The following is a 16,125-nucleotide window of genomic DNA, read 5'->3' as shown; positions in this document are numbered from 1 at the left end:
GTTCTTTCATACGATACTTTCTAACTGGTTTTCCATACTGTTTTTCACACTTGAATTAAATATCACATAATTCCTTCTTATTTATCTTAAATTAAAGTCACATTGACATTTACATGTCTGGCAATGGTTTTAAAAAAGAGCATCCTGAGTTCTTTAGCGTACACTTGAGAAATAGTAATACACTGTACAGTTACAGGCGTTAACCAAGAATATGTTACAACATGTTACATCGTGAGCGAAAGACTCAGTGGAAGTGTGACGCATAGCGGCCGACTCGCGCTGCGCTCCTCAGGTCCTCCCTCATGTTCCTCACATGATCTTTGGATGAAGCCGAGGAGCTCACTAGGAATGTAGACTGAAAAGACATCGGAGCCCATTTACAAACATGCATACTCTAGCAGTGATCTGCGTGTATATTGCAATAGTCGACCACACCAGTGCTCAGGATGGCTTAATTCCTTGGACTCAACAGAAGGTAAGCTATTCAAGTTTACCTTCACAATATCATAACAGTGCAGGTCTATTGTGATTGTATGCATCGGTTAGTAAGATTGTTGCGAAATACACTGCAGTTCGAGTTGAGCTTCTGGACATTTTTAAAGAGTTCCATCATGTTCATATAATGTTTGATATGATTTACCAAAATTACCTCATGTATTGTAATGGGATTACGATTCAGGTGTTTATCAGGCTGTAATTCGGTGATCTGCCAGTTTGTAAATGCCTAAACTGTGGAATGCTTCAAGAGTAGGATGTTTTTCATTTCCAACGAGATTTTTGAAAAAACTTAATTGAAAAGCATTTGAAAACATAAACATGTTATTTCAGGTATTCCTTATTATGTAAAATATAAAAATGTATGCATGTGTGTTATCTGTTAGAAGGTCCATTCCAGTGTCAAGATCAAGATAGGCTACTCTGCTATGCATCATCTTAAACAGATTCAGTAGCTATAGACCCTGTTCATGTTATTCAGTCTCCTCAAACCCTTTTGTCCTGTTGCCATGGTAGCACACTCATCATTATTGAACCACCAATTGGAGATCTTTATATTTATAGGTTGAGAACGGGGTCCCTTTAACTCTATCTTTTCCATCGGTCAAATCCTCTTGTATAGATTGAATTGCTGTTCCTACTGATGATTCTAAGGGGTGACTGTAAGCTTTCCGGCTATGTATGATATTTTGCATCACTACTTTCACAAGAGTGCAAAAAGAGGAAGAGACAAAATAGGGACAGAATAGTCATTGGCCATCTTTTAATCACGATATTTGATCTTGCATGTTGGTGGTTGGTACCTCTCCGGTCTCCTCCCCTGTGAGGAGCAGTGAGGTCATGTAATTCCCAGAGACAGATGAGTGTGAAATAAGGCGAGTGTCTTGTGTCTGTGATGCCTGACCTTCTCATTCTGAAGTCCCTCCAGACCAGAAGGACATGCTCCTCCATACATATCTGCCATCAGAACCTCTCCGTTCAGCTCCCTCGTTCATTAGCTGGGACTCGGCAGTTACCCCCAAACCAGATGGGGAGCTACTGCACTACCTTATGTGCAACTGGTTGACTGGTGATGCATTTGTGGAAAGTATTGCCCCAGTTTTCTGCCTCCTAAACGTTCAAACTAACACCAGCTCCCGCAAAAATCAATTTGAAAGGCGGGTTGAACTTTGAGACCAAACAGAAACAATCTGATTGTCGTCAAGCTCGATCAATTCACACTTCTTGTCAAGTATACTAGTGCGCAGTGGCACCTCCCATTCAATTGATTCCGTGGTTCTGTTCTGAGAAATCATTTTGAATTCAGACTGATTTTATGCATTGGGTGCTATTACAAAAAAATATGGAATACAATAATAACGATAGCATAAATAAAAAAATATATAAAATGTGAACATGCAGTCATTTTTATGATGTAAATTCGGTCATTATTCACATAGACTGTGGGATCTCATGTTGTGCAGTGTGTGGTGAAAGGTTTTGCCAAGTTTTTTTGGCAACCAGGCTCTGAACCTCTGGCAAGTAGTATTGGCAGGATTACTCCACATTTATGAGGTTTTCGCAACTCTTATTTGGAAAAATAGCTGTGTGTATGCTGAATGCTATGCAGATCATTTTGATGTGGCACAATCACGTACTATTCAACCTCTCACAGCGGCACATAGCACACATGATATTGTGTAAGAGATTGTTAGTGCACTTGCTAAGCCTGAAAGACATCAGTGAAGCATTGTGCAGTCTCAGATTCAGAACAAAAACTAAATTACTTTACTTTGGGCACAATGTCATTCTGGACAGCCTCATTTTGTGCCAACATGAAGCTCATTTGTGGAGTACTGTAGGATTGAATAGACCTGATCCAATGATTATACTGCAGGACTCTATCTAAGATCTCTGAAATGAACACCAATACATCCTAGGCTGATAAGGTATCAGTCATGATAGAGTTAACAGAGGAGGGCCATAAAAAACACAATGTATTTTCAGCATTTAAACTGAAAAAAAAACTAAAGCACTTTGCTTATTCCACTTATCTCACTCATTATGTTTGTCACGCATGTATGAATTGTAAGACTGTGACTGTAGACGTTGTCTGGAACTGTTGGAAATATTTTCCAGACATATTTCCAATCGTATATCGCTGGATTTCAGCAGTGTTGGTCTTGGGGGTGCAGTAGATTGAGCTTTGTAGTCACACAGTTTGATCCCAAATAAACCAGCATAGGGATGATATGATTTTCCATTGAGACCTTCAAGCACATGTCGTGCTGCAGTGAATGATGTCTCTGGAAGACTCATCCCAGTGTAACATCTTCTGTCAGGGCCATTACAGCACAAAAAGAGAGATGGAATGCTCCTTTATTGATACAGGATATTGAAAGAATGAATTGATTTTGGATATAGGCCGTAGAGATAAAGTTATTAAAGGCTCAGATAAAGTTGAAATGAACTTCTCTGTCTCCTGTATTGGATTGCATATGGTTTGGGTTCTTGGTTGTTATGAAACTGTCAACTTAAAAAAAAATGTATGGCTATTTCATTGCCATAAAATTAAATGTATCTGTTAATACATTTAAAGATAATAACATGCGTGCAATAGTAAAGTAATAATTGATTACCTGAAAAATTCACATCAGTCATGATTATATTTGGTTATAAAATACTTTTGTTTTTGAAACATACACTCAGAAATGTGCTACACATTTGAGTTATACTTCGCGTAGGACGCTTTCCTTACTCAAACTCACCTTTCTCTGATCAGTTTGCTACCAGAGATAGTCATTGTGAATATGACTTTGTCCAGATGTCCGATTTTTGAAGTAGTAAGTGAATTATCATTGTTAGAAGATCTTTTCATTTAGTAATAGTTACTTGGACATGGACGGCATTGTTTGCACTGTCAGCATTGCGCAAGCTGTAGATCTGAAATGGTGTTCGTTGTTGCAGCATGCCAGTGGTTATGTAGAAAGGGGGAGCAGTAAGTAGTTCCTCATAAATACTCTCCCAAATATCCTATTTAGTGAATGGCCATTTAAACTTGCAATTGAAATAACATTCAAACATTGCTGAATTAAACGGTTTATCAGATGGAACATAAAATAATCCCAGAAGGAGGTCTCTTGGATATCCTGCTGGAATCTTCATTGCGTCTGTGTTCTACTCACACTGAAAGAGTGCAGAGATGTCTTTATATCTGAAACAGCTCTTCAGAGTGACGGACCTGTAAGGTTCTAGTTCTAGTCACACTGAACGCGTGCTGGACGGACCTGTAATGTTCTCTTGCGCTACAATAGTGTTGCATTGTGTTGCATTGTTTTTGTTGTGAAAATACAGAAATGTTTCTCGACATGATGAAAATGGTATTAACAGACAGTTTATATTATAATGGGAAGTACCTAGCCTGACAATGTCATACTCATAATTCTAGTCAGAATATGAGTCTGATACCACTCCATTGGGCTGTGATTATGGGGCGTGTTTCAACCGAACCAGGAGAAAAAATGCCTTTTCGCTCAATTGGTTACCTACAACCAATCAGAACAACGTAGTATGTGACCAGGGCCAGCTGATAAATTAAACTTTTACCGGATCCCGTAGGAAGGAAGGCAAAACATCTTTTCGATTGACAAATGCCTTGATCGCGTTTCTCTGTTCCTCTTTCAAAATGAATGCACTGTCAATGTCTAAATGGACTTGAATCTATACATTTCAGCTCTCCAGCGGCAGCCATGTTTGTTGAAAACGAATTCAACCCGTGTGTTGATTACGTTACTGTTGATCATCTGTCCATCATCGTATAAAGCCCGCCTTGACAATTTGATTGGTCCGGCAATTTCTGTCCGGAGATAATTTCTCCCCAACGGAGCGACACCAGACCGAACTTCCCGACTTCAAATGTTGTGGGCGGGGCTAAGTTCGGTCTGGTATCCAGGCTAGGATCCCGTAGGAAGGAAGGCAAAAACATCTTTTCGATTGACAAATGCCTTGATCGCGTTTCTCTGTTTCTCTTTCAAAATGAATGCACTGTCAATGTCTAAATGGACTCGAATCTATACATTTCAGCTCTCCAGCGGCAGCCATGTTTGTTGAAAACGAATTCAACCTGTGTGTTGATTACGTTACTGTTGATCATCTGTCCATCATTGTATAAAGCCCGCCTTGACAATTTGATAATTTGAGATCATTTCTCCCCAACGGAGCGACACCAGACCGAACTTCCCGACTTCAAATGTTGTGGGCGGGGCTAAGTTCGGTCTGGTATCCAGGCTAGGAAGTACCATCTTTTCACCCAGAATCACACCGTTGCAGTAGATCAAGAAACAGTGTAGATAATATGTATTGTGTGTACAACATTTATGGAGATTATATGGATATTTGGATATATTTATTGTGTACATTCTTGAACTGGATTGAGTTATTTATTCCATCCATGTGAACATGTTCTACTTGGCATCTCTCAGGTGTACCATAAGCCCAGCACACTGAGCTCTGATGACCTGAAGAAGGTGCTGGCCCACACTGACCTGGCAGGCATGTGGCAGAAGGACCTGCAGCCTCTGCTGGTCACTCGCTACCCAGGCTCAGCTGGGAGCCTGGCAGTGCAGAAGGTGAGTCACGGGGACATGTGAACTAGCCTCCCGCTCACTCACTCACTCAATGGGATTGAATGCACAGTAAGTGCATTTAAGGACACCTGAGGCCATATGGGTGTTACACTGTTCACAGTACTGCACAGGGTTATATGGTTTCTTTAGGGTGTTTGCCATAAGGTCCCTAAACATGTGTGTTTGCTCATGCCTGTGTCCAGCACATCAAATCCACTCTGAGTGGCCTCAAAGCAGGTTGGGATGTGAGCGAGGACTCCTTCCACGAGCAGACCCCTTACGGCCGGATGCCCTTCACCAACATCATCGCCACGCTCAACCCTTCAGCCAAGCGCCGCCTGGTGTTGGCGTGCCACTTCGACTCCAAGTACTACCCTCCCCAGTGGCATGGCAGGGCGTTCCAGGGTGCCACCGACTCCGCTGTGCCCTGTGCCATGATGCTGGAGCTGGCGCGTGCCCTGGACCAGGAGCTCAAGTCGCTGAAGGTGAGGGGGTTTGTTTCTTTTGTGGAACAGTGCTATGTCCAGGGTACAGAATAGCACCTTGCTAAATAAACCATAAAATGTAATCCTGAGAGGTCTGTTTCAGTACACAAGTGCTATGTGTTCATTTTTATTTTAGTTATACACAGGAAAAGATGTTCAATGCATTGTGCTATTGGTTGGGGAATTCTCACAGCGGCCAAACATCTCACGGTCACATGCAAGTATTCACACCCAACAACCTAGCCTAAGTATTATAATAACAGGCTGCACTATAACCATCATATCCACACTTAACAATACTTCACAACAACCACAAAGATGCTTTTGTGATCCTTTCACTGAGGTTGTCAAGGGCACACCATCCTTTGTCCGTGTTTCATTGAATTAAGTCTACACTTAAAGCCCAGAGGGATTGCTGACTGAGCACTTAATTGACGCGCTTGTTAGATGTAAAATAACGTTCCAACTTTGCCTTCTTGGTTATGAAACTTTATTTCCCACAGTAAGATCCAATCAATAAAGTTGTCCATACATCCAAACTTGCATCTCATTTACATGTAACAGACCTTTGGTGGTACAAATGAAACGGTCAAAAAGCTATGTGCGCTCTCCCTTCGTCAAGCAACACCTGACACCTGCATGGACTTTCCCAGCTATATCGTGTGAGCCCAATTAAGGTGGAGCGCCATCTAGTGTCCCAAGGCCCATGCAGTTGCGTAACGTAGTTACGACGGGCCCAGATGCAGGCTATTATGACGGGCCCTAGTCAGTGGCGTAAGGTAGTTATGACAGGCCCTAGTGCATGCTAGTTACTAGTTATGAGGCGCGCATACACACCATTGCATATATATATTTTAACAACAATGTGTTGGATTTTACGGTCTAATTACTTACTTCGGCTATTGTATTGGGAAAGTACACAGGTCAACAAGAAAGCGATCAGAAACATGGATAGTGCTTTGACTTTGCGGTAACGTAAACAGACTGTCAAAGTGCTGAAACATTCTTAAAACACTGATGAAAGGCATTATTTGGTACGGCAGCACACACAGCAGCTTTACCCACATCTGAAAAACACATACACAATAAAACAAGGGCTCGGCCTGACTCCGAAATCATAACAACCTGTTAGTTAAGGGCTCGGCAGTTTGAAGCAATTTAGACCTAAATATGTCTATGGGCTACGGGCCCCCAAGACCCACGGTGCACCCCCTATAGTTAGGCCCCTGGGCCCATGGCACCTCCTGAAGGCTCAACAGTGGTGTCCCAGACCTACCCCCTCCATACTCACGACGGGTTAGAACACATGTCAACCCCAGGGACAACAACAGTTACACCTCAGGACACACCTTGAGCCGTACCAAGAGACATCCCCATAATAACCATGACTGAATGCCAGTCTAACCGGGTTCTTCAGCTCATTTGCTGGTGGCTCTAAGTATGCCATCTTCAGCCATAGAGAAGAGTAGGGTAAGATTAGCTGTTTTTTTTTTTACTGAAGTCGACCTATAGGGAATAAGGGAATATGAGACAGGAATAAATGAATGCATACAACACAAGCTCAGGATGTGTGCCATCGATTGAATCCGTAGCAGTGTGCCTAACTCAAATAGACAACAAAATATGGGGTTATTAATTTTTAGGATGCAACCCTTATTTCAACAGCAAATATTTGACTTAATTTCATGGTAACGTGAGGGGGTAAGATGAACCACTGTCTGAACTTGCCCCAAAGGCTCTGACTCGGGGTGCCTCACAGCCACCATTTTGGGAACAGTGGTTAGTCTAGCAACCCAGATACACTTCTGCTAATTCATAGACATAGACACCGGCACATAGTCAGCATATGATATAAGCCTTTTAATAAAGATACATTACTTTTGATTTGAGACACACCCTAAAAAAAAACATCCATGTGGTTCTTTCTTCCAAATGTGTGCTGTAGGTATGCCAAAAAACAGAAGTTTAGCATGGCAACTTCGAGGACATCCTGTGACAACAGGCTTCTTCACACAATACAGGTTATTTCACACGTCCCCAAGTAGTCTGTGAGCGCCTCAGCCATAACCACTGGCTCGCTTTTTCAGCAGCCTCAGACAACTCCTTTAAAGCTCCTTTGAGTGATCGTCCTCAAATACCAAAATCCAACAGAAATGTGGTTGATTTAGCTACAAATCCTCTAACATGTTTCTCCACTGGTCTTTTATGTGCTTACCAACCTTGTCTCCTAATTTCAGCTACCAGTTCAGCTTCATCCTTTCAAAGACTTCCCTTAATTGCATCTTCAAAGGGAGTTGTAAATAAAGTAATGATTATAAAGTAAACAGTGTGCTCACAATACAACACCATATCAGGTCTCATAGCTATCACAAAAATACACTGTGGAACTTGAAGTTGCCTTCCACATCAGCCAGCAATCTCCAATCTCCTTTCCCAATTTGTTTGTACTGTTTGCCTGGCGTTCACCTTTCTGTGTCTCACACTAAATCAATTCTACTGCCCCTGTCATTAACTGGCAAAGAATTACTGGTAAACTCAACTCGTCTATTCTCTATAAACATCCCAATGATTTAAAATCTGATCATATCTCCACGTGTAGCAACCCTGGGTCAAGGTAGTTTTACTAGAAGACAGAATGTTAAAGTATGATGGCAAAGTTGATATACCTCAGAACATTCACTTCTATTTTCTTATTTTATGCTGTGTACTTATAGGATACTTATATAAGGATACGTAAATGACTGATGATAAGAATGGTGAATTAGAATGTCCATGACCTGATAAACATGTTCATGTCAGTGCCTCCTGATATGCGGACAGGGGTGAGGCATCACTTGTTCAGATAATTGATTACATTTAGGAAGGAAACTCTCCAGTTATTTGTTTGACCTTTGAATTTACAAGGATGTCTATGGAAATAGCCTGTCTCCAGGAAGCACTGATGAAATAGACTAGATTTCCCCTAGTAATCATAGTATATTCAATGGGGTTAAGCTCCATCAGTCTTGACACACTGCACATACCCAGAGAGAAGCAGGCACATGGAAATGTAAGCCGCTATATCTTAAACATGCACCACTACTTACTGTTTTTAATGGGATGTGAACAGCACTCGTATTTCTCATTTTGGGCTCAGTCATTTCTTGGTTAGGAGAGGAGATGTTTCATACAAGCTCTGCTTCTGTGTTGTAAGTGGGGTGGTCTGCAATCAAAATTTCTGTTGTGGTTACAGCCGGTATGCAATTAAAAGCTTGCCATTATGTCAATGTCTGCCTATCATGCATAATTTGGCATGTGTCTTTAATTTGCCTTCCTCTGATAGCTTATTTGGTTCGCTGCCAAGTTAATTTTGTAACTCGTATACTTTTATGAATGTATCCCAATTAACTTTTATGTTCATTCTCATCACTAGCAGGTAATGATACTATGGACAGTCTTTGTTCTACACTGAGCTCTCGTCCACAGTTTGACCTGCCATCATGCATGTAGTCAATGCTTCACTCAGTTTGGGGAACTCTCCTACATTATTTAAACAGGTTGGGGTTACTTTTTGCTTAAGGAAGTTTCACTTGACCAATCTGATGTGAAGAATTATAGACCTATTCCCTTCTTGCCTCTTTGTCAGATTCTTGAAAAGGATGTTTTCAAGAAAGGTTCTGACTTCCTGCCTCAGAATAATTTGCTAGACCCTAAGCAGTGTGGTTTTAAGAGTGGTCCTTCTACTGAAACTGCTCTTTTTGACTGAGGCAATGAGAGGAGCGAAAGCCTCTCTTCAGTCATCAGATCTGATTCTACTAGACTTGTCAGCAGCCTTTGCCACAGTGAACCATAACATCGACCTCTACGCTGTCGAACTTGGAATTTTGGGGAAAGCACACAGTTGGTTGGATTCGAACCACAGTGGACGTTCATTCAGTGTGTTTTGGCTGGGACAAGTGTGAAAATCTCACCACCTCTCCACTGCTGTAAATATTTTCTATTGGAAATCAAACACTGAGCTCCTTGTATTCCCAGCTCATCTGGCTGTCCCTCAAAATATTAAAATCCAATTGGGTAGATCATCATTCATCTACAACTGCACGAAACTTGGGTTTTCTAATTGATGACCAACTTCATTTTTCTGAGCATGTAGCTTCTGTCTCGAAGTCGGTTCACACTCTATGAAATGCAGAAGATCAGACCTTATCTTATACAATATGCAACTTCTCTTGGTTTTGTCTAAACCACACTATTGCAATGCAATTTGAACAGGCCTGCCTACATGTCTTGTGAGAATGTTGCAGATGATTCAGAATGCGGCGGCTGTGTGTGGTCTTTGATCAGCCAAAGAGAACACCTCTGTAACTCCTCTGCTGGTCATCCTTCACTGGCTCCACACACACACACACACACACACACACACACACACACACACACACACACACACACACATGTAACTCCTCTGCTGGTCATCCTTCACTGGCTCCACACACACACACACACACACACACACACACACACACACACACACACACACACACACACACATGTAACTCCTCTGCTGGTCATCCTTCACTGGCTCCCTGCAGCTGCTGGAATTCCATTTAAATCTCTCAGTCTGGCCTATAGGACAGCCACTGGATGGGCACCTGTCTATTGAAATGCTTTGATTCAGCTCTATTCCTCTTCTTGACCACTTCGCTCCTCCGATGAGTGTCTGTTGTTTTTGCAACTCCTCTCAGCAGCACTGGAACAGAGTCAAGACCCCTTTCGCTTGTGGTATCTCTCTGGTCACATGACCTACTTACTGCTGTGTGTTCCAGCGACAGCCTTGGGACATAAAAACTCACCTTTTAAAACAGCATTTGTCTAATTAGTTTATTTGTTTGAGGCATACTTCATAAATATAGTAATTGTTTTGCTTTTTGGTATTTTTTATTATAGTAATAATTGATACTTTCAAATGGTACTTAACAATGTTTTATTAATTTAATTTAAATATACTTATTACTTAATGTTCTTGTTATTACTGATTTTTAGTCGCTAAAAGTCACTTTAGATAAAAGCGTCTTCTAAATATTGTAACTATAACTATACCTGTGTATCATTGTTGGATGTCATCACAATGCTATGAGAATGTCAAGGAAGTCTGCTCATTTTTATGCAGTCTAGGTTTATATATGCTTGACAGACATTGAGCCAGTCCCAGTAACTCATGGATATATACAATGTGGCTCTTGTAAATGCATATGAATTTTCCTCTAATTCTGTCTTTTTGTAAGGTATTAGTGTGATAGTAGCTTATAGTATGTTCTGGAAGCAAAAGAAAGGTAATGTGTTGTCTCAGTGTGATGTTGTCATTACTACCCCGTTACTCAAAGCTGCCTCTGTGTAGCTGCACTGCTCGAGGACTGCCTCAGAAAGGCTTGACTGCGTAGTTCAAATATGCCATTCCACTGGCACACTGACCTCCTGAGGCTGGACTCTGATTGGCAGTGGTTGCCCTGAGGCCAGACTGGAGAGCGGGGGTCTGACAGCCCTGTCAGTAACATACACTCCCTTGGGTACACAAAGCAGAGCTGTGGGTAGGGGTGTCCTGTTGTGTGCTGGTTTGCAGTCATGTGAGGAGATCAGAGGAGTCAGGCATGTAGTCATTTTATGAAGCAGTAATTATGTCAACCAGTAGATGGCAGTGTTGATTTAACAGGTGTTTTGATCACTGTTTATTTGCAAAAGGAAGATTTTAAAGAAATGATGCTGCCATGAACCAGGTGGTATGGCTCAAAATGGCTATCTGCTTTGGTGGAATTCTACGATATTCATTACATTTTGTCCTGAATTTGTGTGTGAACATGTATTGTTGTGTGGGTGTGAATAAGTGAACATATGTATATAGTGAGTATGGAATACATACATGTGTTGGTGAAATATTTTAATTTTTATGAACTGTGTGTGTGTGTGTGTGTGTGTGTGTGTGTGTGTGTTTACTCATTCTGTTCTCTCTCTCTCATCTGTCTCCCTTACTCTTCCTGTCAGGACTCCAATCAAGGCCTAACCTTGCAGCTGCTCTTCTTTGACGGCGAGGAGGCTCTGTTCCAGTGGAGCGCCACAGACTCCCTGTATGGTTCACGCCACCTGGCTCAGAAGATGGAGGAGACCGCCCACCCTCCTGGAGCCTCTAACTCTAACCAGCTGAACGCCATTGTAGGTCTTATTTTTCATCATTTGACAGACAAAGACACACATAAAAGACACGTACATGTTTGTGTGTGATTGTGTGTGTGTGTATGTGTGTGTGTGTGTGTGTGTGTGTGTGTGTGTGTGTGTGTGTGTGTGTGTGTGTGTGTGAGTGTGCCTTAGTATCCCTCTTCGAAACGTTCTTACTGATGCCTGCTTTTGGTCTTATTCTTCTTGCTGGTCCAGTTCTCAGCCTGTGTGTATCGAGTTAATCGAGTATGGTGGGGGATCATTATTGACTTCAAATTTCAAATATTATTTGCAGCAAGCCTGACACTAATGCATGTTTCATTTTGTGTACAGTGTTGACCAGTGTAACTTCACTTTCTTCTAACAAACCAGGCACACACCTCATGATTCTCCATGTTTAAGGGGTCAAGGCCACCCAAAGATGTGACATGACATTAGCCTCCCCATCAAAGGGCAAGAGGAAGCAGAGCCTCTGCAGGCTTACCTCCTGGCTGTTTGGAAGGCTATCCCACCCACATCTAAGGCCATGCTGAAACAACCCTTTTCCTCCTCCAGTCTCGGCTGCCAGTCTCAGTTTGTATTCTCCTGTGTCCCAGGATCTGTTTGTGTTGCTGGATCTGATTGGAGGCCCGTCTCCACGCTTTGGAAACCAATTCTCCAACACGGCCAGATGGCTCACCAGGTTGCAGAACATCGGTGAGCGCTCTCCTCATCTGTTGTGCTATCCTCTGTCTCAGCCCGTGGCTCAGCATTCTCTCTTGTGCTGTCAATCACCCAGCATGGTTGTCTTTGTTCCTGTAACTCGACACAAAGCTAAAACCATCCTGGCTCTCGGTTCAGTGAACAGGCAGTGCAGCCTCTGATCATTTCCTTGTAGTGTTATTGTTGGGAACATCTGCCAAATGTAAATGTGTCCACCTCACATCCTTCTCTTTCGCTCTGAGGATGAAACACTTGATTGATAGTGATCTTCCTCTTGTGATGTCTCCTTGCCTCTACAGAGCATCGTCTTCATAACCTGGGCCAGCTGGAGGATCACCCAAACGAAGCCCAATACTTCTGGCCAGGCATGCAGGTGGGCCCCATCCAGGATGACCACGTACCGTTTCTGCACAGGGGTAAGGCGCACTCTCACTCTCACTCTCGCTCTCATCTCTGATCTCTTACCCTGAAATGTTAAGTACGATCACAGTACCATACCAAATTGGCCAGTAATCATAAAACCTATCCTATTATCCAGTACTTTGTACTGGCTTAGCAGCAATAGTGGTGCTATTTTAATAATATAATGATTTGTCAAATGTTTATACATTGTCTTTTGAATGGTCCATATTTCAAGTGTTTCAAGGGCCTTTATATAACAGATACATAGGCATTAACCAAGGCTCTAAACTGTTGTATGAGGCTCCCAGGTCCCAGGTATTACCTGATATTGTGGGATGACTGAAGCTGGAAGTAGGTCAGGAGCCCTGTGTCCTCTCGATTGAGCCAGCTCATCATTATGAGGTTATCTCCTCCATGTTCTTCTAAGGCGTCAGGAGCCCTGTCCTCTCGATTGAGCGAGCTCATCATTATGATGTTATCTCCTCCATGTTCTCCTCAGGAGTGCGGATACTTCACCTCATCCCCACACCCTTCCCCTCCGTCTGGCACACGTTTGACGACAACGAGCAGAACCTGGACCGGTCCACCATCCTGAACCTGAACAAGATCATGCAGGTCTTTGTCCTGGAGTACCTCAGCATGTGAACTACAACTCCCATCCCAGGTTTCCTGGTTCCTCCCAGGGTCTCTTATGCCTTCGCATTTCCAAACTTCGCAAACTTCTCGTAGTCTTCTAGAAATGCTCTGTCCTCACAGAGAACTCACAGTTGTCATTGTAGCCAATTCTGGTTCTGGGTCTGGGTCTCTCTGTGTCCAGAATAAGAAATCTGGGCTCACAGCTACCCTCCAGGACCTGAACAGGGAGCTTGCGGTATACAGGGTCCTCTCTGTCTTTCCTTCCAACAGTGCTGTCTTTATGCCCTCTCATCCTTCGCCTGCCACAGAGCTACCTTTGTGCTTATGCTAACATCCATCCCCACAGGAATCAGCGGGGGGGAAGTGAAGGCCTGAAAGTTTAGAGCGCTTGTCCTTGTAATGATGCAGTATTCCTGTGTACTTTGTGTTAAACCAGCTTTAGCAATGTGCTGTGAAAAATGAAATGGTGATCCAAAGTAGCAGAAACTGAATATGAAATTGTAGTTTGTAGTATGTGCTGACATGTACTCCATACATGTTTCCATGCTATTTTCCTGTTATTTTGTTTTAGATGCTAAACATCTTGATAAGGTTTTATGGTAAATTAGTAGGGTACAGTTACTGGTGACAATACATATTAGTACAGAACATTTATCATTAGCATTTGACATTGGCTGATTCAGTGGAAAAGCAAACATGAACTCTGTGATGTATGGTCAAGTTTAGGAACATCTTTTTGGACCCCACTGAATCTGTAGGAAATGCTATTTCATATAGTAAGTGAGTAAGATGCTACCTTTGTTAAAGCCATATCGTAGCGGTGTAAATTATCGGACGGTGTGTGTTATCGGCAAACGTTTGCGTTGTCATGTTAATCCATTATTAAACTGAAGTTATAGTGTTAATCCATTATTAAACTGAGCATTTTGATTGTTTAACAGAATGGCCGATATTTGACACTGTCCGATAACTGACATAGCTACGCTAACGTATTTCTCCAGTAAGATCCTATGTGGAATGTGGTCGCTAATAGCTGCTAATGTATCACAGTGATTATGAACACACCTGATCACCTGTTCAGCGTGGGAACCTGCTTATGTACCCTTTCAGGACAAGTTTATCCAGGAATTTCTTGTTTTTATTGATCCTTCCTGTGCTGCGACTTCAAGTGGCATTACATATCTAGCTCAAACTGTCATTCTCTTCAAAATGAGCAATCAAGCCAAAATAAAAATAGAGACTGATAAAAGAAAGTTTTCTGCGTGTGTTGTTTACTTAGAGGGAATCTTGTGTTTTTGTTTTTCGTCTCATTGGAATGTCAGGCTGAGATGAGGAAGAGATTGACATTGTTTCATGCAGTGGTCTTTTTGGAAGGAAGCATGCGCCACTGTTGAAACTGTAAGAAAACAGGAAGCAGTGCACGCTCTGCTATTCTCCACGCCATGGCATGTAGCTCTGTTTAGCTGCATGTGAATTGGGTGTTCCCATCCTACACATAGACTCGCACAAAGAAATGCACCCACACACACACACACACACACACACACACACACACACACACACACACACGCACACACACACACCCTGGCTGGGCCCCAAGGCCTCTTCTTTACGGATCTCCCACAGACAACATTCCCATGATTCGCTAATCCCATGCAGACCTCCCGTGAATTTTCTGTGAGGCTGAATTCCATTCATTGCAGAGCACTGATAGAATATAGGTTTGTTTTTTAAAACAGTTCAACAGAGTTTTATTCGCCTGTTTCCCCCTTGGTTTACTTCCCACTCATTAGATGTTGACTCTGTGGAACTCAAATGGTTAACCCAGTCTCTTCTTGAGCATGTACACAAATAAAAGATAATAATCTAGGGAGAATTGTGTGCAAACGCTGGTAAACAACATTTTGGTAAGGCAACAGTTAGGTCAAAATGTTCTGCTTGGACCAAAGATGTTTGACCTCAGGTGAAACTCCAACTATGAAGTAATCAGTGTACAGGTCAACATCAGTTTTAATTTAAACTAAGGCATGGTCAACTCAACATTACACTGTCCCCAGAAAGACTTCCTATAAACTTTTGACATCAATCTCACGACAAAAACGGCTTTCCGTCAAGTTTGCATAATATCACTGATAGTACTTGCTTTGTTTTGTCAACACTTGCCGTTTTATCTCATCCCTGCTAACCTGTGATCATTGTGATTAAACTAAAGCCTCTTCCCAACTACATCCCACCTCTTTGATCCGACAGGCTACAGTGGTGGTAAAAACCTCTAATCTCCCCCAACCTGCAGCTCTACGTGATTGAGTGCTGAGAAGAATACTCCAGACGTGGGAAGGAGTGGGCTCAGTGGCCCTGTGAAGCATAGACATCACAGTAGCCAAACAGGCTGAAAGTCACAGCGACAGGTTTCCTAGCCACACGTGGGACAATAGTGCATTTTCTTCATGAGAAATAGTTGAATGGTTTTTAAATTCCATTATACTTATATTGACTTTCAATTCAATCACTCACGGGAGTTTGTGTACAATCCCAAGTTGGAGTTGGTCCACCACAAAGCAGTGGTTTTCTATAAGCTAGCCTTTGAACTTGCCACCGTGACTGGATTTCACACC

The 16,125-nt window shown here is 42.3% G+C and overlaps 1 protein-coding gene across 2 annotated transcripts; it reads left to right on the top strand.

The window, feature by feature from the left end:
- Positions 1-98: 98 nt before the first annotated feature.
- Positions 99-14,763, top strand: LOC122129845 (glutaminyl-peptide cyclotransferase). Of its 2 annotated transcripts, XR_006151805.1 has the most exons (8): positions 99-475; positions 4,956-5,102; positions 5,303-5,584; positions 11,600-11,767; positions 12,367-12,466; positions 12,772-12,888; positions 13,374-14,402; positions 14,433-14,763. XR_006151805.1 is itself a non-coding variant. In XM_042704581.1 (7 exons), the coding sequence occupies exons 1-7, from the start codon at positions 386-388 to the stop codon at positions 13,517-13,519; spliced, it is 1,050 nt and encodes a 349-aa protein (XP_042560515.1). In that variant the 5' UTR covers positions 99-385; the 3' UTR covers positions 13,520-14,763. The 2 variants fall into 2 exon arrangements, 1 of the variants encoding a protein (XP_042560515.1); XM_042704581.1 differs by having other exon boundaries at positions 13,374-14,763.
- The last annotated feature ends 1,362 nt before the right edge of the window (positions 14,764-16,125 follow it).

This window comes from Clupea harengus, unplaced genomic scaffold (assembly GCF_900700415.2).
Source record: "Clupea harengus unplaced genomic scaffold, Ch_v2.0.2, whole genome shotgun sequence".
NCBI lineage: Eukaryota > Metazoa > Chordata > Actinopteri > Clupeiformes > Clupeidae > Clupea > Clupea harengus.
This window is presented reverse-complemented; position numbering and strand designations above follow the sequence as displayed.